Raw genomic sequence first — 23,383 nt, forward strand, 5'->3', positions numbered from 1 at the left:
TGGAGCACCTGACGCAGTAGGAAAGCGAGCTGGGACTATTCAGCCTGGAGAAAACAAGGCTCAGGGGAATCTGATCAGTGTATAGAAATACCTGAAGGGAGGAATAAATAAGATGGAGCACAAGGCTCAAGATGGAGCACCCAGTGGTGCCAAGTAACAGGACAGGAGGCAATGGGCACAAACTGAAATCCAGGAAGTTCCATTTAAACATGGGAAAAACTGTTTTACTGTGAGGTGGTCAAACACTGGAACAAGTTGCCCAGAGAAGCTGAAGGGTCACCGCCCCTGGAGACACTCAAAACCTGACTGGACAAGACCTTGAGCTCTACCTGATCCTGCTCTGAGCAGAGGGTTGGACTAGACAATCTCCAGAGGTCTCTTCCAACCTCAGCTATTCTGTGATTTTGTAGCTAGCAAAGAAAGAATCTGATAAAACAAAATAAACCTTCCATAAAATATATAACAGCTGTTAGAATTTTGGATTACAGGTACTTACATTAAAAACAATGGTCCCATATTCACAAAATCAAAGTGACTCTAAAAACCAGGAGCAAGAATGGAAAAGAAGAATGAAGTAATGTTTCCACTCACAATAGAGCTTCTTGGCAGAAATGCGGAATAGTAAGGGGTTGCTACTGCCAAATGTTAAGGAGCTAGGACAGAGCTTGTAATAATATTTTTTGAACATACCTTTAAGAGCTAGCTATATCATCCAACACATAAATCTGTATCACCTAGCCTAATGACAACAACATTGGGCATTTAGTTCTAGCACTGGTATATAAGGCAACCACTATGGAGGAAAGTGCTGTTTATTTGCAGCATGCTATTTCTGACATACAAACAGAATTGAGCTCACAGCCACAGTTCAGAACAGTTGTAAAGATTTTACAGCAGTACTCTTTTATACCATGGTTTTGGCTCACATTTCTAATACAGTGCTGCCTCCCCTGCACTGAATTTTTTTTTCCTCCCTCCAATGAACCAAGAGAATTCCACATTCAAATCAGCAATAAAACACAGACCTAACTGTTAAAAATTTCTCATTCAGTCCACTATTAGGTAATTTATTTTCTTTTTCTTTTTTACAATCTAACCTATTAAAATGTTTTTCATACAACAGGTCAAAATCATATAGTATGATCAGGGCTTTGAACATTTAAAAGTAACAGATGGCTGCCAACATATGCCTCCAAGAATGAGTTTTCTTTCCAAGCAAAACACTGCCAATATAGTAAAGAAAGCCTTCCAAGTATGTGCAAATAAGATCACAAGATCTTCTCTCTCCTACTGCATGTGCAAATAGCCTTTAGCAAGAGCAACAATTCAATTTCATAGCTTTGGAAACTTCAACGCTATTAAAATGTTTAAGTTTACATCTGAATCCTAAGTTTTCTACCTATTTTTCCACCTGCAGATTTTGCATAAAATTACTTGAAATGAAAAGCGTAGAACAGATACTTTAAGCCTTCCCTTATGTTTCATTTTACTTTTAAAAGCAGTTGTATATCTATCACGTTTATCAAATATGCTGAAATTCCCTTAAAACAGTAGATAGCTTATTACTCAACAGAAACTACAGTCCCCTAAGAAGTTAAACAGCAGTCCCGATACCTGCAGAATACCAATAAAGTAGAATTTATCATGATAAGCTGTCAACACTTCCGTCTAACTTAACTGAAAACTTGATCAAAAGTTGCCAATGGATAATTAACAATAATTTAGCCAAATACTATTATAAACACCAAACAGATCGGGGGGGGGGGGGGAATAAAGAAGTAAAATGTGGAAGACTTCATTACGTTGAAGCAAAAAGGGGGGAAGAAGACAAAAAGCAAAAGTTGAAGAAATATTTAGAGATCTCAGAGAAACACCAAAGACAAATATAAATGTTTTATTTAATTTGCTAAATTAATTTCATACTCTTGATTGGAAAGAATAGTACCACTTCACACCTCACCCCCACCCCCCCAAAAAATAGAAAATCAAGTGACTATGCAGAAGAGATTAAAGAGAAATGGAAAAAACAATGAAAATTTTGAATGCAGCCTGCCAAGCAGTACACACAGAAACAAATTCTTCACTAAGGAAATGCGACACCAAAAAAAGATAAGTTTGAAATCAGGTATACTTTTAGTGTAAAATGTCACTTAAGATACTGGCCTGTACTAGACTAACTGCTGTTTTAGCTCACAGACAACTCAGCATCTAAATCTTCCATGCCCAGAACCTAGGACTGTCTGGGGATTTATTTGCAAAAATGCCAGCTCTATACCACTATTAGAAGGTAACTCAAAGGTTAAATTTTTGTGGAAAAATATACCTATTACATTTCAACTACTGAAGAAAAAACACAATGGGTACCTACTAGCCAATACAGAAAAAAACTAAGCAATTTGTTTTTAAATCCCAGCCCAGAGTTCTTAAAAGACATACCAAAAATTTCTTTCCTACTAACAAGAAATCGGTAAGAACAAGTCAGTATGTGATTTGTGACTAAAATTAATGGTGCTCAAGCACGTATTAATCAGACAACATAATTGTTTACTTGATAGAAAGCATCCCTTAGAATCCAGTAGATAATCCCAAATGCCATGAAAATAGTGAATGCCGCTTCAGTATCACTTGGAATGTTTTAAGAAGCATTTGAAACATGACCTTACATCTTAAAGAACCTTATTTGCCATCTAGATTTAGAAATGGACTAGTCCACTAAAAATGAAAGACCAGCAGCTGGCATGCAACAGATGTGCAGTTAGAACTGCAGGAATCATTTCTGCAGAGGACAAAAAGAAAGATCGATGTGCACAGAACTAGCTTCTTAAATTGTCTGTGATCCCTAAAAACAATGAAATTCATAATAAATCAAGTGAAACTAATACAATTTGAAGACCGTGCCACTTGATGATACATCCATGACTCTGAAATTCCTTGGTATAAAAGACAAGGTTTGATGATCTTAATTTGTATTTTACCATTGCTTACCCACAAAACTTATAAGCAAAAGGTCAACTACTCTACTAATCCTAGAATATGAAGGGAATATCGAATTAAGGAGATGGTGTGATCTCTACTTGCCAGCAGAAAAATACATGGATTACGCAGCTCAGGTGCCACACGTATGTCTATGGATGCACTTTGCAAAAGGTCTGTATACACAAACTCAGCAATTCACCCAGCTCACAGGGGCATTTATTGTTCAAAACCTTCCCACACTGCCCCCAATCCATAAAGGAAATAAAAGTGCTTTCCTTGAAGAACAACTAGAATTTAGGACACAAATCCTATATAAAGCAAACATTCTTGCATAAGGTTACATCTTCACTTGATCTTGACACGCTGCACTAATGTTCAATTCAACTCAGCTTTGAGAGAATGATGTTCTGTTTACACTGACTGAAGTGATATCTAGTTATCTCATATATTAAAGTCTATATTGATTATTGGAGAAGCCAAGAGCCACATAAATATGCAAGAAGAAGAAGAATATAAAGCACAGTTAAATTCACTACTGCCTTGTTAAAAATTGCCTGGGACAGCAACAAAGGCCTCTTGCAAAGTAGTCAAGTATAACAAATATGTAATCAATCATTTTGCTGGCAATACAGGCAGCAAAAGTATTAACACACACTTTACTTTGATCAACATACAGAACACAAAAGCATGCAAAACAGTTTCTAGTTAGGTGATCTTGTACAGTAATCTGAAGTCTCTAGACTTATTTCAGAGTATTCAGACAATATATTTGTTGCTACAGAAGCGTTTCTCACCTGCCAGTAACGAACTGTAATAGTAATACTCTCTCTTCCTGAGTTAGTTCTTCCACAACGTCCCAGAACCACTAAATGAAAAATAAGTTAGTTTGTGTTCTCCATTAAATACTTGTAGTACTTGAAAAGATAATGGTAAAACAATAAATGGAATATTTGTGTGTTTGTTCCTTAAGTGATGGAAATTTTCATATGAAATTCATACATAACTAAGTCACTTAATGCAAGAATATAGTATAAAAAACCTTCACGAATTTCAACCAAAACAAGCTTCCATAAACACACAGAGAAAATGACAAGAACAACAAAAGCACCTTTTGAGGGATTAAAATGCAGTAGTCTACATTATTTAAAAAGACAATTTTACCTGAATAACTTGGTCTCCTCTCTCATAGCCACTGGTGTATTCTGTATTTTTTAACCAATCATTCACATCAATTTCTGGCATACCAGACAACAAAAGTTCCTTCATAAGAAGCACACAGATTGTGATTAGTCCTCCTGACTAACCATTAATTTCAAGTGTTCATGCTATTTTAAAAAGGCTTTAAGAAGTATAAAAATTACAGTGCTTTTTCTGTTTAATTGCAACCTTACAGAACCTACAACTAAAATTTAATACGAGAATCTTCTCGAATTCAGGTAACTTCACATGATCTGTTAAATTTAACTACACAGTATCAAGAGTTAGAAATTATTGCCAAAGAACCTAAAAGAAAAGAGCTCTGAGTCTTGGCATGACTTGAGACAAAACTTAAGATGTGCTGGTTACAGAAAATCAAACCACCACAAAAACTTATTGGGATTTGATTCTGTGACTCAGAAAAAGTAAAGACAATAGACAGCATCACCTTCCTTCCTCCCTTCTGAAAGAAAATCTGAAAAAGCTTAAATGCCAAAATATCCCAATTCCATTTTGAAATAACAATTTAAGGCACTTATCACTGGCATGTGAAGTTATCACGTTCCAAGAAGACAGTCATTGTAAGTACTTAGGATAAGCAGGAATACACATATCGAGAACCTCACTGACAGATGCCCAGAAAGCAAAAATAAAGTGAAAGATATAAAATTTCTATTTTGTGGGTACTGACCTTTACTTCTACATCATTACACTACTGATTAAGTATGCTGAACGAAGTATTTTAAAAGGTATAGGCATTTCTGCTTACCAGTTCATATTCATCAAAAAGCTGGATCAAAGATGGTGGAATGAACATATGGAAGCCTTGTAAAAAGGCATTTATCTGAGGCTGAATGGCTCTTGTCATCCTAAGCTCTGTGACAAGCTGGACATACTCAGCCTGCAATGTAGAAAACATCATTAAGATATACAATAGCAAAAATACATAGTACTCATGCAAACTCACACACACACAAATGCAGTCCTCAATACATATTACAAATCTCATCTACTGTCCCTATGCACTTTTCACACACAGAAACCACCCAAAATAATTTGGAAGACCTCTCAGAGTTCAGAGCCCCTTCTATTCTTCCCCTTTCCTTCCTTCCTTCCAAAAGCAACTCCCAAACAGAAGTGTTTAAATTATAACACAAACCAGTCAAAAAACAGGGATTTGGACTAAGGTAAAGGAAGTGAATAGACCTTAGTTTGTCATGCCTGCATCTAATACAACCACCATTGCAACCAACTAAGGACATAAACAAGGCAATGTTTGTAAAGAAAAACATTCTATTAAGCAAACTGAAATAACTCATGGAGAAAAAAAAAAGCATTTATACCATAGCCATGTGAGTAGACAATATCATAGTTTGCATGCTTTAGAGATTTGGGGATTCCATCCCCTTTAAAAGATGCCACTTAGAAAAGGAATCCACCAGAACCATGCTTTTGTTGAAAACACAAAAAACTAAGAGGCTGTTTATGGAGGGAGGTTTTCAGAATAAGAGAGACAAAAGTGCCTACAGTAAAGCTGTATAAACAGGTCTCATCTACCCTGACAAAAACATGCAAGTCTAATAAAGTTTCTTTACTTGAAAAAAAGAGATTTCTACTTGAGAACAAAATTTACTCCTAGATTAAAGGTACTCAAAGTAATGCATTTTTAATAATGAAATCATGAAACATATCTCCCAATTAAACCATCTCAACTATCACCTTTCTTCAAGACAATAATCTTACAAAAATACTACCTTGATTTTTAATTTTAAAACCTTAACCTAAACTTTTATGTTCTGAACCTGCACAAAAGCAACCAAGCATTCTTTCTTTCGTCCATTTCAGAAAAACAGAATTAAGTATAAACATTTTAAAACATAGAATATTTTTCAAAGGCAGTTTCTTACATTCACAGAAGTATAAAGGGATTGTCATTTGCTTTGCAGTTGGAAGATATTTTTAAATGCATTACCATCATTTTATTAGAGTGAGAAAACAATTAATGTGTGAAGTGCTCTGAAGAAGAGAAATGTAACCTAATCATATCTTCAACTGCAGAGCTGTTTCCAAAAATCTACTCTCAATCTAGTAATAGCCCTAGGTTGCTTCTACTGTCAGTGGAACTGAAAACACCTCCCTTCTTTAAGGAATTACAGGGGTAACGAAAGGAGGTTAACTGCACTAGACAAAAGCCAGCCTCTGTGAATACATCTTATGAACGCCAGGAAGAAATCAGAAACTTTACTAATACCAGGATGAGAAGTAGTGTTACCACTGGTCTTCAATGATCAGTAATACTTGTTTTACATCTCTGAAGTTGCTGTTACATAAATGAGGCTATTCAGAAAACAGAGTTGTAGAAAAAAACTCACAATCTTATTTTTTAAAAAAATCCACTAGAAAAAATAAGACACACACTTATTTTCTGCATTACAAAAATATTTACAGTGCTTTAGGTGTAACAAGAAATGTTTTGAATAGCCTGGAACAGCCGAGCATCCTGACTATCAGCACTAGCACACGCTTAAAGCCCTGTACCACAGAATTCACGTAATACATGTCAGTAAAAAAAAGCTGGTCAATTTTTTTTTTCTCTCTGTTGACTTCATTTACATTTTATTCCCTCTCAGAAGCCTTAGGAGCACATTACAAAACAGAAGTATCTATATAATTTCAGATCTACATATGCATTCCCACATAGTGCATAAAAGGTACAATCCAGCCTTCTTTTAAGAGGGGAGATTTGATTGAACACACATGAGACAAGCATCACAAATATGATGACAAAGTCAGTTTGAGTGAGGGGTTGTTCTGTATTTTCCTTTGAGGTAAATCAAGCAGAGATCATGCTTCCCCGATTTGACAACCCCATATACTGTGAGACAAGGATCAATGTTTATTCTGACGTTCAGATTCAGAGAGCAGCTCCATTCCAAAGCTGTTTGAAAAAAAAAAAAGGTAATTTTTTACTGCTAAACATCACAGCCAGCTCACAAACAGTCAAGTCCTGGGAGGACAGAGAAAGCCATAGGCTTGTGAAGATTTGCACCAATTTTTAAAACAGCATATGGTCAAGCTTTGCCTAGCTCTAATTTTATTTTTTTCCTCAAAAGGATGTAGAAAGCTGCAAAAACATACACAGCAAAGAACAAAGAAATGTGTAGCATGGACACTGGACAAAGCCTGACTTTTCCCTTTGAAGTCTCTCATTACCATGACAAAAGGCAGCTGAACCACTACTATCTATAACTGATACTTCAGTTGGCACTACATGGACACTCCAATTGCAAGACTGGAACATTTGCATTGTATGGTCCCACAGCCATTCACCTACTACACAGCTGATGTAAAGAAAAGGAGATTCCCTTGTTCAAAGAAAACAACTTTTTACAAACAGCTATTACTACTGCTCCTCAATGGAGCATTTACTCTTTTTTAGTTTGGTTTTCAGTAAGAGGGAGATGGATTGTTTGGGTGGATTCTGTGGGGTTTTTGTTTTGTTTTTTGTAGGGGGGTGGAGGAGATTGTTGGTTTGGTTGGTTTTTTTAAGGAATAAAGATTCACTCAATTTCATTTAAAAAAAAATGCTATCCTTTAAACAGGTAATCTGCTAGTGCGCATACACAGTAAATTCCTTTAGAAGCTGAATTTTCTTCTCCCAAAGGTATGGCAAATACAATGAGTTTTAAACAGCCATCTTTTGTTCCTCAGATAAAGGCAGAAAAAAAGAAAGGTATCTCTTGCAGGAGGAAAAAAAAAAAGATGTTTTATAAAGTAAAGTAAAAAAATATAAACTTTCCTGTTTAACCTGTTAGAACTGCTAAGCTAAAGCATACTGCAAAACCATGTCACATTAAAGAAATTGGGAACAAACCCCAAACGCCACTAAAACACAGATCTACAATTTTCAACAACTTGGTTCGCCGCTGTCAAAATCAGTGAAGACACAGTGCCGTCTTACAGGTGTTTGTTGACTTCACATTTTGCAGATTCAAATTAAAAAAATAAATTACTATTAACAGTTTCAAAGCTACCACAACAGTTATCTGTTTCTTACCACCTTTCAAACAAAAGCTACACAAACTCTCACCCCTTCCTGCCACAGCTAAGGAAGGCTGATGAGCTAGAATGGATGCATCTGTTCTGCACTTGTTCAACCACCCTTTTTAGTCTGTGCCCAAAGTCAGACGTTAACAGTGCAATTTAAGCTACTAATGACTGAGGGTATTCTCGTGTGGGCAAATTTCTAATTTCATGCTAACTGATAACAGTTTTTAAATCGTTGTTATGAAACCACAATTTATGTCAAGTACATCTATTTTATACATTGAGAAGCTAGGACTGCCCAGAAACGAGAATCAACATCCTTGCTTTCTCTGATAGGTAATAAAGAAATTAATCATCCACTGCCCTCACAATTAGATCTGGTTTACCATCTGTATTCTTTCATGAATGACTATATTTCAGGAAACAGTGCAGAATCAGGCTAATAATATGTATTCCTGTTATTGGAATGACATTCTGCCTTAATGAAAATGAGAATTAAGCATACAAGAATGCGGCGCCAATTGCTCCAACACAAACTAAAATGTTGTTAAAACAAATGCTGACACCAAGTGGCCATTTACCAATACAGCAGCTGTCTACACGACTGGTAGAGCTGAATGAATACTGTGTACACAAAGTGAGTTAGGCTAGCTCAACAGAAATGAAAATCAAAACACAAAGCAAACATAAGGATCAAAAGAGTCAATGATTCAACAAATTGCAGGTCTACCCATGACAGTCCTACAGTTACTCAAAACTACCTAGTGGGTAACTGCAGAATTCAATTAGACTGATGTGTATCTTAATTTCTAGATGATTTTCAAAATGTAGCTGTGTTTTTCCTTATTTGTTTTTGAACTAATGCTGCAGAGAACTCAGGGACTTTCCAAGCTGTTACTACTGAAGTAAATTTAAAAGGTAGATTATTTCCATAGAGACCAAGTGACTTGCAAATGGCTGAAAAAGCTTCCTGCAGCCTTTTACTTTGTCAATTATCCATATGTCACTGCAGAGCAATCCAGTGCCATAGGCTGCCCTACCAGGCAGCACACTTTGCAACATTACCTACAATTTTACTTTTAGCAATTGCTACTGTTTTACCTTCCTGGTATACATATCCATGACTTGACTTTAGTAATACTTTTAACTTTTAAAATAAACCATTCATTTAAAGTTGATCCTATTTTCCTTCCAAAAGTTCTGTCAAAAAGAACAACCTCAAACCTGAACACTAATAAGAGACTTTAAATAGTACTATTTCTAACATGCTAAGCTAGAAAAGGGGGAAGAATGTTGGCAACTTTTTTATTTTGTGTATTTCCTTCAAAACAGGTATACCATTTATGCTTCCAGTTACTCAGAAAGTCAGTCCAATTGCTTTTCTTATACTATCAACTTCTGAATAAACCTGTATACTCACCTTGTTTTCCTGTGTAACAAGTATACTTGCACCACCTGGCTTCAGTGGCACTTCTTCCATTGCTCCAAACACATCAGTCTCAACAGAGAAGGTCAGCTCTAAACCCAGATCACTGATATCATTATCTAAAATCCACTGCAAGTTCTTTGCATACTCTGGATCAATAGATGCTACATCCTGATAATTTACAGGTATACCTAGAAAAAAAAAAGAAAAAAACAAAGAGACAAAACTGCTCAAATAAATAGAATAAAGCAAAAAGGGTTCTACTTAATATATGGTAGAAGATTGCCCTCTAGAGAAAAAACAGAATAACGCAGTAATAAAAAAGGGAAAAAAGAGATTCACCATTATGAACTACAGCAGAACCGTACTTATTACATTTTGAAAGCATTGAAGAATCAAGTTTCCTCTATATGTTTTCCTTCCTAGTGAAGCAAATGGCATTCCACTTGACCAACAATTTGCACAATTTTAGCTCACTAACAGATTTCAGTAAAAGCATCTAACCACGTAGAACACAATGTTAAATGAGTTTCCTAAAAGATCTTAGAGTTTTCCACATAACTTTTAGAAACCCAAATATCATATTTCTTTATACAGTAATATCTTTTCCCCCAGAAAATTATTTAGAACTGCAGGGGGAAGACAACCTTTCTGTACTTGGAGAACTGTTGCTCTTCAGTTTTCTTCTTTTTAAATAACTTGCTATGAGACCTACTATACAGTTGAAAAAAATTATTTATAGGAATTTTACATTTTCAAACTGAACTTGCAAGTCATTTAGAAGCATTAACAGGAGAGTTGCTAGAAGTTTGACTTTTAGTCAAGTACAGAAACTGCCTCTTTACAGTCCCTTCGCAGACATGGCACTCAAACAAATTTGAGCAAAAGCGCCCAGAACAAGGTGACCGAGTTTGCACAAGAGAACTACCCTCTTCACTAAACAAGAAAGCAAATCCCAATTACTTTAAATCTATCATGACAGATACTTTAATGCTACCCAGACAGATAAATACCTGGGAAAAGGGGCAGGGGTGAGGGTGGTAGTAGGTTTAGAGAAAAGCAAGTTATAGGGAAGTACTCTCTTTGCTTCACCATCTTCTGTGCATTGTGAAGCGTCACAGAGGTGCCCATTAGTAGAAGTCTTAGCACGCTATAGACTGCAGAAGCAGCGCCCCAGAGAATAACACAAAATTCAAAGGTTAGCAGTGGGTGCAAACACGTAAGTGCAAAAACTGTTAAAATATTTCCCTGGAAGAGCTGACTAGTGCTGAAATGGTGTGTACACAAGCTGTAAGGTGTTGTTTTTCTAATAAAATCAAGCAACGCTCCAGTTTAAGAGAGGGATAGATAATTTACTAATAAAATTCAGTGTCATCCCTCAAAAAAAAAAAATCTAACAGCTGTCTAGTAGTTTCTAGAGGACTTTCACTTTTGCCATCTAGTAAGCATATGTGCATTTCACATATGAAATGTGGAAATAATGATGTCTCTGAGGGATATAACCAAAACATGTGGGAAAAGGAGACTGAAAAGCAGGAAACGGGAGACTCCTTCAGATAAGAAACCGAACTGGAGTGTTACAATGAGACTACACTCCTAGGCAGCATGTTGTGGGACCAAAGCACTAAGCTCACTCATTTGTTTGACAGGTATTTTACCAATCAAGAGACTCAAGCCAGGCAGTTACAAAGAAACACTATCAGATTTATCAGGAAATAATTTTAATCCCATGAAATATTATGTATCTTTCTCTTGCTATACCCCTAAGGCACCTGTAGTTTAAAAAGGAAGGGAAATCTGTCTTAGCATAATTGCAATAAACAGGTATTTCTGTGCAACACAGAACTTCAAGAAGATACTACAGGTAAGCTCTGAGACAAGTTCAGTAAGTATTCAAGGATTTAAGACCTCCAGCCTAAAATACCCTGACCCAGAAATTAATTTTTGTTTTTGTTTATGCCATTTCAAGGAGTATTTTCATTATACTGTGAAAGAGGGGACTTAAGTCTAACAGCAAATAGCACAGCTGGGAATTTATCTCTGCTATGTGTCTTTGTGGGCTGGAAGCAGAAGTTTCCTTTTCCAAACAGAAAAGTAATTGGTTCCTTAGAAAAAAATACAAAGTAACTGGACAACAGCACTAGTAAAACTATCTTCTCCTCCCCTGTTTAAGCAGAAGGCAGACATATACGAAGTTTGAGAAAAACAAACCTAAGAGGCCTTATTAATTTCTGACTATATTTCCTGCCTCAGTTCTACATCCGTAGAGTGCAGCCCTAATAAACATGAAGACCCATGGAATAACGTTTGATTTCACAGCACACAAAAAAAATCACGCAAGCTGCATATCTAACATCTTATAAAGCACATTAGTTGTATGTTAGCTGGGTCATCACTGAAGTTAGTGATCTTTCCTTGCCTACCACATATTGTTGCAGAAAGATCTCAATTCATCACAGTGAAAAAAGCTGATGCACCCACCTGAGTCTCAAAAAAGTAGCTACATTTGTTCATACAGGTTTCGGCTTCTAATTAAGGTACTTCCACATCATGTCTGTTGGCTAAAGAGAAGAGTTCTTTGAAAGAGGTCCACACTGTTCCTCAGATACAGGATGTCTTACCACACAACCGGTGGATTCAGTGCCATCAACAGGAAAGGCTACAGAAAACAAGGATCTCAGTGCAAGGTGAGAAACCAAAGGAATGGAAATAGTCTCAGGCTTCGAAAAATTTCATACTCCATTACTCAAGGCCTGACAAGTAGCTGAAGGGAATCTCTATGTCTGTAACCTGGTAACTTGTATTTGGCATGAACAACAGTTAGCATAACCCATAGCTGAACCTGAAGCAAAAATAAAACAAAAACCACTCAGGAGCATCTGCTGCTGTGCAACTCAGATACCTTAAGCAAAAAAAGAAGAGATGCAAAAAGCTGAGGGAAAAGGCCTTGAAAAGGTTTAAAGAAACTACTGTGAGGCAGAAAAAGCAACTACTCTGGGGAGTGGAGGTATAATTTTTCCAGTTCTCTGTGTCTGATAAGTAACAAGAAGCAATAAGAAACCTGTGAACCTTTTGAACTTAAAGAAGATGAATGTGCACAAACATCTAGAGAGTTAAAGGATGCCTGTTCAACAGATTGTCAAGACCTTACTAAGAGGGACTGGTGAGATCATATTAACAGACTACTCACTGCTGTTTGGTTTGCAATAGTCACTCTAGCAAAATGAAAAAAAAAGAAGAAAAAAAAGAGGAAACAATATGTAACCTTGTCAATTCAGAAACCAACAAATCCAATATGTAATGAGTCAAACTAGAAAAGAACCCGAATTCCTTATTAGTCATTTCCAAAAGAGGTGACAAAAACAACACTTGACTATTCTCAAGGTGTCACTGAATGGCAGAAAAATAGGTTTTTCTCATTTGTGAATACATCACATGGAGATTAGCCTGTGAGCATCATTATTCTGCTCACACAGAGGAATCTCTTGATGTCAGAGACCAACACTTAAGTTAGTGCCACACAAAAATATGTCTACTTTGGAACCACTTTCCTATGTGAAGTTCAATGACTAGGGAATCTCAATGCATTGCCAACATGGTACTGCTTCAGATTGGCTGTCCTCCATAGCCTCTTGCCCAGTACACAGTCACTCTCCTGCAGCAGAAAAAGGTACTGGGAGAGAGAAGTAAAATGCATCCCTTTGCCAACAAGATCTTGACAAAGATGACTGAGCCTGCACCACCACCAAACTGCAACCGTGTTCCCTGAACACTTTCAGGGAAGAGAAACAGTAAATCTGAAGTTAAGAGTTGATCTGTCCTGGACTCAGCAAACACCACAGGAAGACTGTACGTTGAGAGAACAATTACAGAAAAACAGAATGAGGTGCAAACAATTCCTTGAAAACCTTGCTAGGTCTTAAAGTAAGGACTGGTTCTTGAGGAGAAGTAAAACTTCTGATATTAAGATTAAAGAATAGAGCTTTTAAACACAAAGGAAATTCTGCATGCAGCAGCAAAGGAATTTATGTACTTATAGGAGTAACAGGAATGCAAAGGGAATTTACCCTTTCATCACATCTTCACACAAGAGGAAAAGTTTTTCATGACAATGCAGAACAGGGGCATCACATTCAACAATCAAGAGGCACAAAGTTTCTCAAATAAGAGCCCTAGATGACAGATACCACCACCTAACAGCAGTCCTTCTGTATGAAAAAGAAAAGTTACATTTTTATAAAGACTTCTGACCAATCCTCTTGAATGCTACAGTAAGTGTATGAATTGACTTTCCTCAGGAAGGAGACAGCATGAACCTGCATTACTTCTGAAACACTATTTCAGGAAATACGTAGTGTTTGTTGAAGTGGGTAGACAGGGAAGTTCGCAAGAGTATGGATTCACCTTGTTCAAACATTACACGACTGAAGAACTGCAGACACACTAAAGAACGCCTGATAGATTTTTGCCAGAGCTCATAAACATTATCAACTTTGTAAGTCTGTCCTAAGTTAACTAGGGAACGATTATTTTCATTTCTCAAGAAATGTATTACATGGCAGAACAGATGAATTTCACAACTGTGATACAAAAATTGCATATACCACAAAAACAATTGGCTGCACTAGTCTGCCTTTCAGGCATTCCTAGTCAGCAACATTAAAAGACAACTAAATTATATGATTATGCTTTAGACAGATTAATGATGCCTTCCTTGTTTTTAATTTAAGATTCATATTCAAATATAAATTGAAAGATTAGCTTTTATTAAAAGTTGTTAACTGTACAAAATTCCCACATAGTTTTGCTAATGTATTTCTGTATCTTGCAACTGTAACAGCTCCTAAGAGAGGCTCAGAGTGGAATAGCAATTACTGCTGTTGTGACTCTGCTGTACATAAAAGATTAGCAAGACATTCACTTCCAAGACTTTTTCATTTTTAATACAAACACAAAAGTAAAAAAGGAAAACATTTACTGCTAGACAACTGTTATGACTAGTAAACAGGATTTTAATAAAACCATACCAAGAATATGTTTGTAGAATGACCTCGTGAAGTAGATGTTCACTAACTGCCTGTGATTCAGAGCTAGCCCCAGGATCTGGCCTGCGAAACGGAAGTAGTTCAAGTGATCTGGATTTACAGAAGAGTTGCTGTTGGGCTGGAAAGTTGTTCCTATAAAATAGAAAGATTATCATGTTTCGTGATTGACTTTTTTTTTTTTTAATGTGAAGTTCTTATTTATCAAATACACTAAGCATCTGAAACCACTGAAAGGGTTCTATTTTTGGAGGTTTTGTTTACATCAAAAAAGATGTCAGAAAGAAACATATTAGAATGTAATGACATCCTATTATTACAACGATACTGCTTAGCCACTCTCAAAGGCACTACTCTGAAATAACTATCATCAACATAAAGGTAATGATGATCTGCTAAATCTGGTCCTCCATCTTACTATATTGCTCTGTGCATTTTTTGCTCACTCTAATGGGCCACGCTTCTATCAACTTGTGAACATGCTCAAGGAAGGATCAGAATGCATCTACTTCCTTTCATCTGGCTCCAGCCAGATGCAGACAGGGGACAGTCAAGCCCTGCTCTCCTTGGGAAAGACCACCTCAAGCAGACATCCCTGAACTTTTCCTTTTAACTTTCAGGAACTAATCTAGACCTCTACTGTTAACTGAATTCCTTGCCACTTCCCAAGATTCTGTAAGGTAGAAAGCAAAGCATTTATCACTGATGATGATGTGAAAACTTTTATTGATAAAAGATTTGCCTTATATGAAGCACCCAAAAGACAAAAAGTAAAATACAAGGTAGACCTGTGGAAATCAACATCTGGTTTTACCACAAGAATTAACTGACTGAATTTGTGGTTTTCTAACAGGAAATAAAGGAATACCTCCACAGTTCCCTTGCAGATGCAGAAGAAAGGAAAACACTTTCTATGCTGCTCAAAGTGTTATGTTCTTCTACTACCAGGCAGAAATAGCATGTACTCATTAAAACCAACTCACTCTCCTCTTACAAGAGAGAACAAAATCAAGAAAACTGCAAATTAAGAAAAATATTTCATCTGTCTTATAAAAACATGCAATTAATAGATCACTTATCCATACATGTGAGATCAATTCTGTCAGTGTTGTTTTTAAAAATGTAAGAATCTTATATTCTGAAACCCTAAAATTAGGGGGGAAAAAAAGGCAGACACATACCATCAGCTGACTGGGTAAATAAGGCGTAATCTGGGTTAACTATTTCACTGGATAAGATATCAAACCACTCACGCACCACACCTTGTCCCTGCATGTCAAAAGAATAAAACATATCAATACATAGAACTTTCACTGTACAAACAGTTACACTGGGTAACTGCATATTTCTTAATAAAGTATACAAGTTATTTAAAATTAGGATTTAGTTCAAAACAATACTTGTGAAAGAATATTTCCAGATAAAATACCATAATGGAAAACCATGCAATTTTACCCACCATGCCTTCTTCTCCGTGAAATCTCACAGCAATCCCCTGCTTTAGTTTTGCACAATTTGCTTTAGACACAACTTCACAGCTACTCCTAAAAATAGAATCTAAGTACAAAGCACCAATTAATTTTTTATCTCAATTCATTATATTTCAATGTTTTTCAAAGATATACTAATTCCATTTATAACACAATACCTCTATGAACCAAAAGGATATCATTTTCATTGACAGGTCTGTGCACCATGTCCGAATCTGGCTGCCCAGCATGCAGATGTTCATAGAACCATTCACAGCGATCTTTAAATGGCTACAAAACAAGGGGTAAGCCATATTATATAGATGTATTCAACTGAATTAATTCCTTTCACATAAACATGACTGGAAAATGGTTCTGCATACTTCTCAATTCATTTGAGAAGTGCAGAGAGTCACTCAGGGCTACCTCAATATGCTACACAGTATTTTCGGAAGAGGAAAGGACTAGACACGCCCTTGAGTGATGGCTGAAGTCTGGTACACAGAAAGACTGGACCACCAGTTATCCAGAAATAGCTATCAGAGTTCACCACACAGGAGAAAAATAGCACAAAACTTTTTCCAGGGCAGGGGGGAAGGAATCTAGATAAGTTGTCACTGGCTTCTGTAACACTACTTATTATCAACAACAGCTGAGCACAGAAGCACAAGTGATATAAACAACTCATATTTGTAGTAAACTTGATCAGCAATAAAAAACAGCCCAAAGGAACCAGAAACTTTCCAAAGCAATTTCTAGGTGAGAAGGTCCTAGTTTGCTTGACTCAGTATTTAGATTGATATTTTGCAGTTCTTCCAAGACAGATATGACATAAGTATGACTTCTCTCATCTGTCATAATTCACAGCACATACTTCTAGCTGATCTAACAAACAGGGTATCAGTTCTCAGGGTCTCTTCATGATTCGTAAGTAATGAATTTCAAAAGCACATGTTTTAACCAAAGAATGAGTAAACAATACACCTACTCCATGTCCTCAAAATGAAACTGGATTATCAAAAACAATGTACATTTAAAAACAAAGGCACAGTACTGTTCACAACTAAAGAAATAAACCTTTTGGAACAGACCCTCCACAATTACTGGGGGTGCGGAGGGGTGTCCTGGTTGAAGAATTTTACCTTTGTTTACAGCAAATTCTGTCTTTGACCAAAACAGTTTAATGTAAGGAATCTTTCTAATAGAAAACAAAGCAAAAGTAAACCAGTGTGTGCTAAATGAAGGAGTTCCACATAGCTCATTATCACCCAAAGACCATCTTCATTTGTAATAGAACAAATACACAGCTCTGTTCCTGAGCTACATGTAGACAATCATAATCTTGTAAAGGTAAGCGATGAAAACATGGCAGATGCTTAACACTACAGTGTTATATAAAGCAGCAGACTTCCACACAGGGGTTTGCTCGCTAATATTTCCACTTAACTACACTAGCCTTCCCTAGAGTAGCTCTTTAGTCTTGAATTCATGTCCCATGTTAAACTGAGAAGTGAGTTTAAGTTACGCAAGACATCAGGATTTTACTCAAAAAGAAACCCAAACAAACAAAAGAAAACAGGAAATGGCACAAAGGGTAACAAGACAACATGATGTTTCACTGAAGGAGCTACCGCTAATTAACTATGGCCAAATCAACTAATAGTGGTGTATTTATCATCTGGTTTGTCTCAAAATGTAAGTCAATTAAGGAAAAAGCACAGCATTTTAAAGCTCAATCTATTAGATGTGCACAAACAGATTTAATAATAGCAAGTTAAATCTGTTTAACTGGAAGTTTGACTTGTAAGACATTTAACAGCGGTCATCTCAGATGGACTTACACATGTATTTTAAAGAATTAGAAGTACAGAAATCTGACTGCCATGTCTGTTTAATGTGATCTTTCAACATCCCAGATTCAGAATCACTGGAAGCCACACTTAGTTCTTCCATCTTCCCCAAATGGATTTTTATTTTTAAATATTATTATTTTTAAACACAACACCCTCTTTATATTCATAGAAAATGTAACTAAGCATGTCCTGACATTTACCTGAGCTTTTATGATGTGCATAAATCTGGACATTAGTTCAGGACACTCAAGAAGAAAATGAAAGTGATCAAAAATTATTTTGGGATTCCTGAAAGAAAAATAGGTTAGAAGCCTGTTAGAGATCTAATAATAATGCTTCACGATACGCAAAGTATACATAAAGAGACAATGCAATCAATCATATAGAAAAGTTCCAACAGACTCTTCTGTTTTGTAACAGTTTCCTAACTCCTGTTTCCAAATGACTTATACTACCCATCCGTTGAATAAGAGGATTACAAGCAGCTCTCCAGACAGAAGCAAGGTTATAAACTGGGCAGTCCCAGAGAAACTCTGGAAACAGTCAAGTGTACAAAGATGGTTTAGACTCCTTTAAGAAGTCATTAAGTATAACATATTTGAGGAAGAATGAAAGTTTTCATCTGCCTCAAAAGGGAAGGCTTTACTTGGAACAAAGATGACGAAAGAATCCATTAAGGAAATTATTCTGTTGCTCTGTGAAAAAGATTTTGTTCACAAAATCTCACAGAACCTTACAAAAAGATCGCTTACATATGCAGAAGAATTCATTTAAGCCTGAGCTCTGAATCATTAATATACATTCCCTTAAATTTGGCAGGACCATTAAAATGCATATGGTACATATGTCACAACAATAACCTAAAAATATAACTCAGAAGAAAAATAGGAGTCTGAATTATTTTGAGGGAGGGAAAACAAAAAAAGAAATTAGAATTTCCGTATTTCTTGAAGCTTACCGGTTAACAAAACATTTAAGGACATCATCATGTTTACAGACAAATTCTATAAAACGAGGCGATGTCATCCTGTTCAAAAATCATAAGATGCTTTTGGTTAATGAAGTTGGAAAGAATTTGAATTACATAAATTGTTTTTTTTTTAATACTATGCAAATAGAAACTGATGTTGTTTAACTAGTTGATCATGAAATGAAGTACTCAGCAGCATTAAGATTCATAACAAACTAATAGAAAAGGCAAAAATGCCAGTAATCAAGGTCAAGCAACCTGACCACTAACTATATGAACAAGAAAAGCTCAGACTAATGGAGATACACAATTTTCTATTGAATCCTTCCAGTTTTCAATACAACAATGGAAGCACATACATGGAAGGACTGATATTATATGCACAACATACACGATATACACATTGTTCTACATTCTTAAGAGTTCATTGTATAAAACTCCCACCACACACCTTGTAAGTTGTGGTAAGTGAGGAAAAGAGCCAGGAAGAAATAACATTACAAATGTAACAAACTTATGAATGGGGGCAAGGTAGTATTTAATGACTTCATGAAATAACAAAGCTACTTGCCAGACAAGCGTCTCATACACTAGTATGGAATTTTATTTTTTCTCTTATATATATCTGGAGAACAAGGGAAGGATTAACATGGGTGCAAATTTTACTCCATTTAGTTACATCTATGTTCTGCATTTTTTTAAAAATAGAAATTCTTAATTGGATCCTTCAGCAAAAGCTAAGGAATACTTGCAAACAAGAATAAAACCCTCTCATGAAGTGACTTGAAAGGTTGTGAAAAATGGTACTTTAAGTAGTCCAGGATAACAGGCCTAGAACTGTTGCTGTTCCCCAGACCAATTTAGACAAGAGCTGTTCATTTTATATAAAACTGAGCTATTTTTGTTCTCTCCCTTACTCTGTTTTGAACACACAAGTCTCACCATATCCTTCGCCTCATACGCACAAAAAATAAGCTAATAAAATCTTCCAGAGACCAAATATGAACATTTTAAACACAATTCTGGTCTGAGAGATGATCTGAAAGTATTAAACAACTAAAAGAGTCTTCACTGAAAGGAAATGAACTCTCTCTACCTGTAAACTGCCACACAAGCTATAAGATGCAATATACAGAGAAGAAAAAAAAAAAACCAGCCAAAACCAAACCAACCAAACCCCCAAACTTAGCATACACTCATCAGTTTTGATGCTGAAAACTTGGAACATTGTATTTCAGTATATTAACAAAGAATGCCTAGATTCAGTATCAGCATTTGCAGAAGAAAAGCAATCGTGGCAAGAAAATAACCTCAATATTTCAAATGTTAACCAGCATGAAATGCCATCTTTATTGTATGAATATTAGGTAGAATGGAAAACTATGAGTTCTGTTTACTCTCCTCCATTAAACATAAAGACACCCAAATCTAAAATTATAGCCATTTAAAATTATTTTGTCTGAAAATGTCATTTGTTATAATTTCAAACGTTATTTGAAGGTGGTAGCAGTATTGAGTTATACCATTGTGCCATTTACTCCTACTAATATGAAAACTTCAGTAAAACAGAGTAAGTCTTAGATCTTTGTACTTCTCTACACAGTTCTGAAAAGCCCTAATGCCAACACAGAATTCATGCTCTGACTTACTTTCCTGCATCCCAGGGAGTTCTCTCAGTTGCCACTGAAACAGTTCTTACTCTGCTGGCTTCCATGATAATAACTCTCAGTTAAACTTATGTAGTATCCACCCGAGCTCTCCCTAACCTGAAGCTTAAGTTATGCATAGGGACAGACCCATTGGGCAAGGCCCATCAGCAAGTCACCTGGACACAGGGAGACAGTCACCTCTCCGACTGACTTTTGGTATAAAGAGATGAATTGGAGGGGGGAAAGTGTACTTGATCACTTCTATAAGCATTTCTGATTTTCATTTGGCTGCCGTAAATACTGCTTTACTGGCATTTTATCTTAGTAAGGTTTGATGGACATTTCAAGGGAAATGGCTAAATAGCAGTTCCTTTTTCAAGGTGGAATAAAATTGAAAGTACTGAGGTCCTTGTAGAACATGCTGATCTCCAGATTGTCTTCCAGAGCGTCCACAGAGGAGTGTGCCCCAGACAAACAAGTACTGGCCAATTTGAAAGCTTTTATTCCACTCTGTCTGGCAGAGAAAGAAAAACCTTTACAGTGGCTGGGAATAACCAAGAGTTGTCATGTAGTGGGAACCTTGCTTCTAGATTCCTCAGGGAGCTTGTAATACCACCATACTTGCCTAATCCTCCACTCAAAGAGGGTCAAAGGATCCCTTCCTTGCAAGTTCACAAATATAATCCATAACAATCTTGGACAGACTAAGACCTCAGTTACAGTGGAGACACTTCTTTTCTTTTTAAACCAGACGCTGATGGTATTAAATTTGCCTAAGTTGTAGGGCGTATTCCACGCAAAACTATGTTTGCCAACCCGGGACAGGATTCCAAGTGAGCATTACTTTGAGACTGAACTCTCTTGTTATAAACTTCTGCAATATAGCTAAATAAGTTTTGCCCCAGCTGTCATTTTCATACACAAAGATAATCCACATTTTTTTCTGAGCTTACGGCTGCTCTTGTTGGATAATCACATTAAATTCAGAGATAATTTCACATTAGGAATCAACAGCAAGAACAGCTAAGTTTCAAGAGATCAAATTACATTACCTGCTAGTATCCCACATGATTACAAAGAGCCATTAGACGTTCAATATGAAATCTGCCCCAACGCAGCTACATTCATAGGCAGCAGCACCATGGAAAATTTGCTGTGCTGTTTGGTGCCATTAAAGCCAGAATAAAAAAAAAAGGCATTCAAATAATTGAACTAGTGAAAGCATTAAGAAGTATATCCTTGACTGCCACTAGTATCATCTGGTCAGCACCAACATTTTTCCAAGAAAGCATAGATTTTAAAATGGTAACAGTTTAGGTAACCAACAGGATCTTCTCCTTACCCCTGAGGCATCTGACAGGAGCAGCACATATAAAAGGCTTGAATGACAGCACTTAGCCTGTTTGCTGTCATGGAGATAACATCCTGGCAATCAGCACAAGCTTCCTGCTTCCTGGCAACATCGTATGTTTTCGACTCGCCAGCATCTGTGGATAGCTCTTTTCTGCCCTCGGCTCCTGCAGCAGCAAAGGAAGGTGTAGGAGCATCAGCATCCTGGTGATCTGGTCCTTTTTGCTTCAGTAAAATAGAAGTAATGTTGGCAGAATCCCTTTTGTTTTTCATCAGCTCTGTGGCTATAAGAACAAGCCATTCATCTAGAGAATGCCAGAGCAGTTCCAACGGCTGCAATAAACACATGCAAAAACAGACAAAAAAGGAACATGCTGACATTAGATAACATTAATACTGTGATAATCCTCTTAAGGCAAATAAATATCATGCACATTTAAAAGCTTTAAATGATCCTTTAGAAGTCATGTTAGAGATAAGAGTCAAATACTCATAAAAAATTCTGTACTTGTAGCCATAGAACACAAAGAAAATTTCATATAGAAGGAAAATAATCAAGCAGCAGATGGAAAAGAGATAAAATAATTTAGAACGAGTGAAACACTGAACTACTTAACAGAGTTTGGCCTCACAGTTGTTACACAGCACCCTACCACCTGACTGCTGCAGTCAAGCAGAGAAACAATAATACACATGGTGAGTTTCCGGAGTAAGAGCACATCAGTTCTTTCAGACCCTGGTCAAAGAAACTCCCTCTGCCAGGTAGATGGAGCAAACTCCAGACAATACCACTGAGATTCAGACTCATGCACATATCTAGTAAGATGTGCTTTACGCATAGTGTGAGCTCATACAGCTCATTTTGATAGTACCCCAGATGTCTCGGAGTAAGGGTCACTAATACTTAGCTTTATGAAATGGAAACAAGTATCAGCAGAATCTTGTATCCATTTTTAAAGCTATAAATTTTATTTTATTTCAACAAAGTCGCTCTTTATTCACTACCACCAGCTTAAACACAATATAATTGAAAACTGGTACAATTCCATCACTACACATCCACTCTGAGGTGCAGGCCTACTACAGAGAAGAGAAAGGGCTGAAAGACCTGTGGCTTTCTCATGAGCATTTAAAAAAAAAAAAAAAAAAAAAACACATGAGGGCTGACTGTGCTGTCCCTTAATGGTATTTAAGGGGACATTTCAGAAGCATACAGTCTAGTGAGCACAGGGATATGTATCCTACAGGGAGGCAATTCTGACTTAAGTCTTTCATAGCATTCCAAAAATATGTGAATTTCTAAATGCACTCCTTTTTCCATATATTACTGTTGCATCAACATTTTTTACCAATTAAAGCATTCAAAGACTTAGCAGATACTGAAAATTATGTTTTCATCTTCTA

At 36.5% G+C, this 23,383-nt stretch overlaps 1 protein-coding gene across 10 annotated transcripts in view; it reads right to left on the bottom strand.

Annotated features, from left to right (window-relative positions):
* Positions 1 to 23,383, bottom strand: part of HACE1 (HECT domain and ankyrin repeat containing E3 ubiquitin protein ligase 1) — a 52,769-nt gene that overhangs the window by 2,457 nt on the left and 26,929 nt on the right. For 5 of the 10 annotated variants that reach the window (XM_075046681.1, XM_075046684.1, XM_075046678.1 and 2 more), the window contains exons 12-22: positions 21,972 to 22,312; positions 18,969 to 19,037; positions 18,211 to 18,298; positions 16,337 to 16,448; positions 16,148 to 16,245; positions 15,870 to 15,957; positions 14,674 to 14,823; positions 9,641 to 9,837; positions 4,943 to 5,074; positions 4,138 to 4,236; positions 3,771 to 3,841 (exon numbers count right to left, since the gene is read on the bottom strand). In XM_075046681.1, the coding sequence (XP_074902782.1) occupies positions 3,771 to 3,841; positions 4,138 to 4,236; positions 4,943 to 5,074; positions 9,641 to 9,837; positions 14,674 to 14,823; positions 15,870 to 15,957; positions 16,148 to 16,245; positions 16,337 to 16,448; positions 18,211 to 18,298; positions 18,969 to 19,037; positions 21,972 to 22,312 (1,445 nt within the window). The other 5 variants (XM_075046685.1, XM_075046682.1, XM_075046679.1 and 2 more) reach the window with 4 other exon arrangements.

Source organism: Buteo buteo, chromosome 15 (assembly GCF_964188355.1).
Source record: "Buteo buteo chromosome 15, bButBut1.hap1.1, whole genome shotgun sequence".
NCBI lineage: Eukaryota > Metazoa > Chordata > Aves > Accipitriformes > Accipitridae > Buteo > Buteo buteo.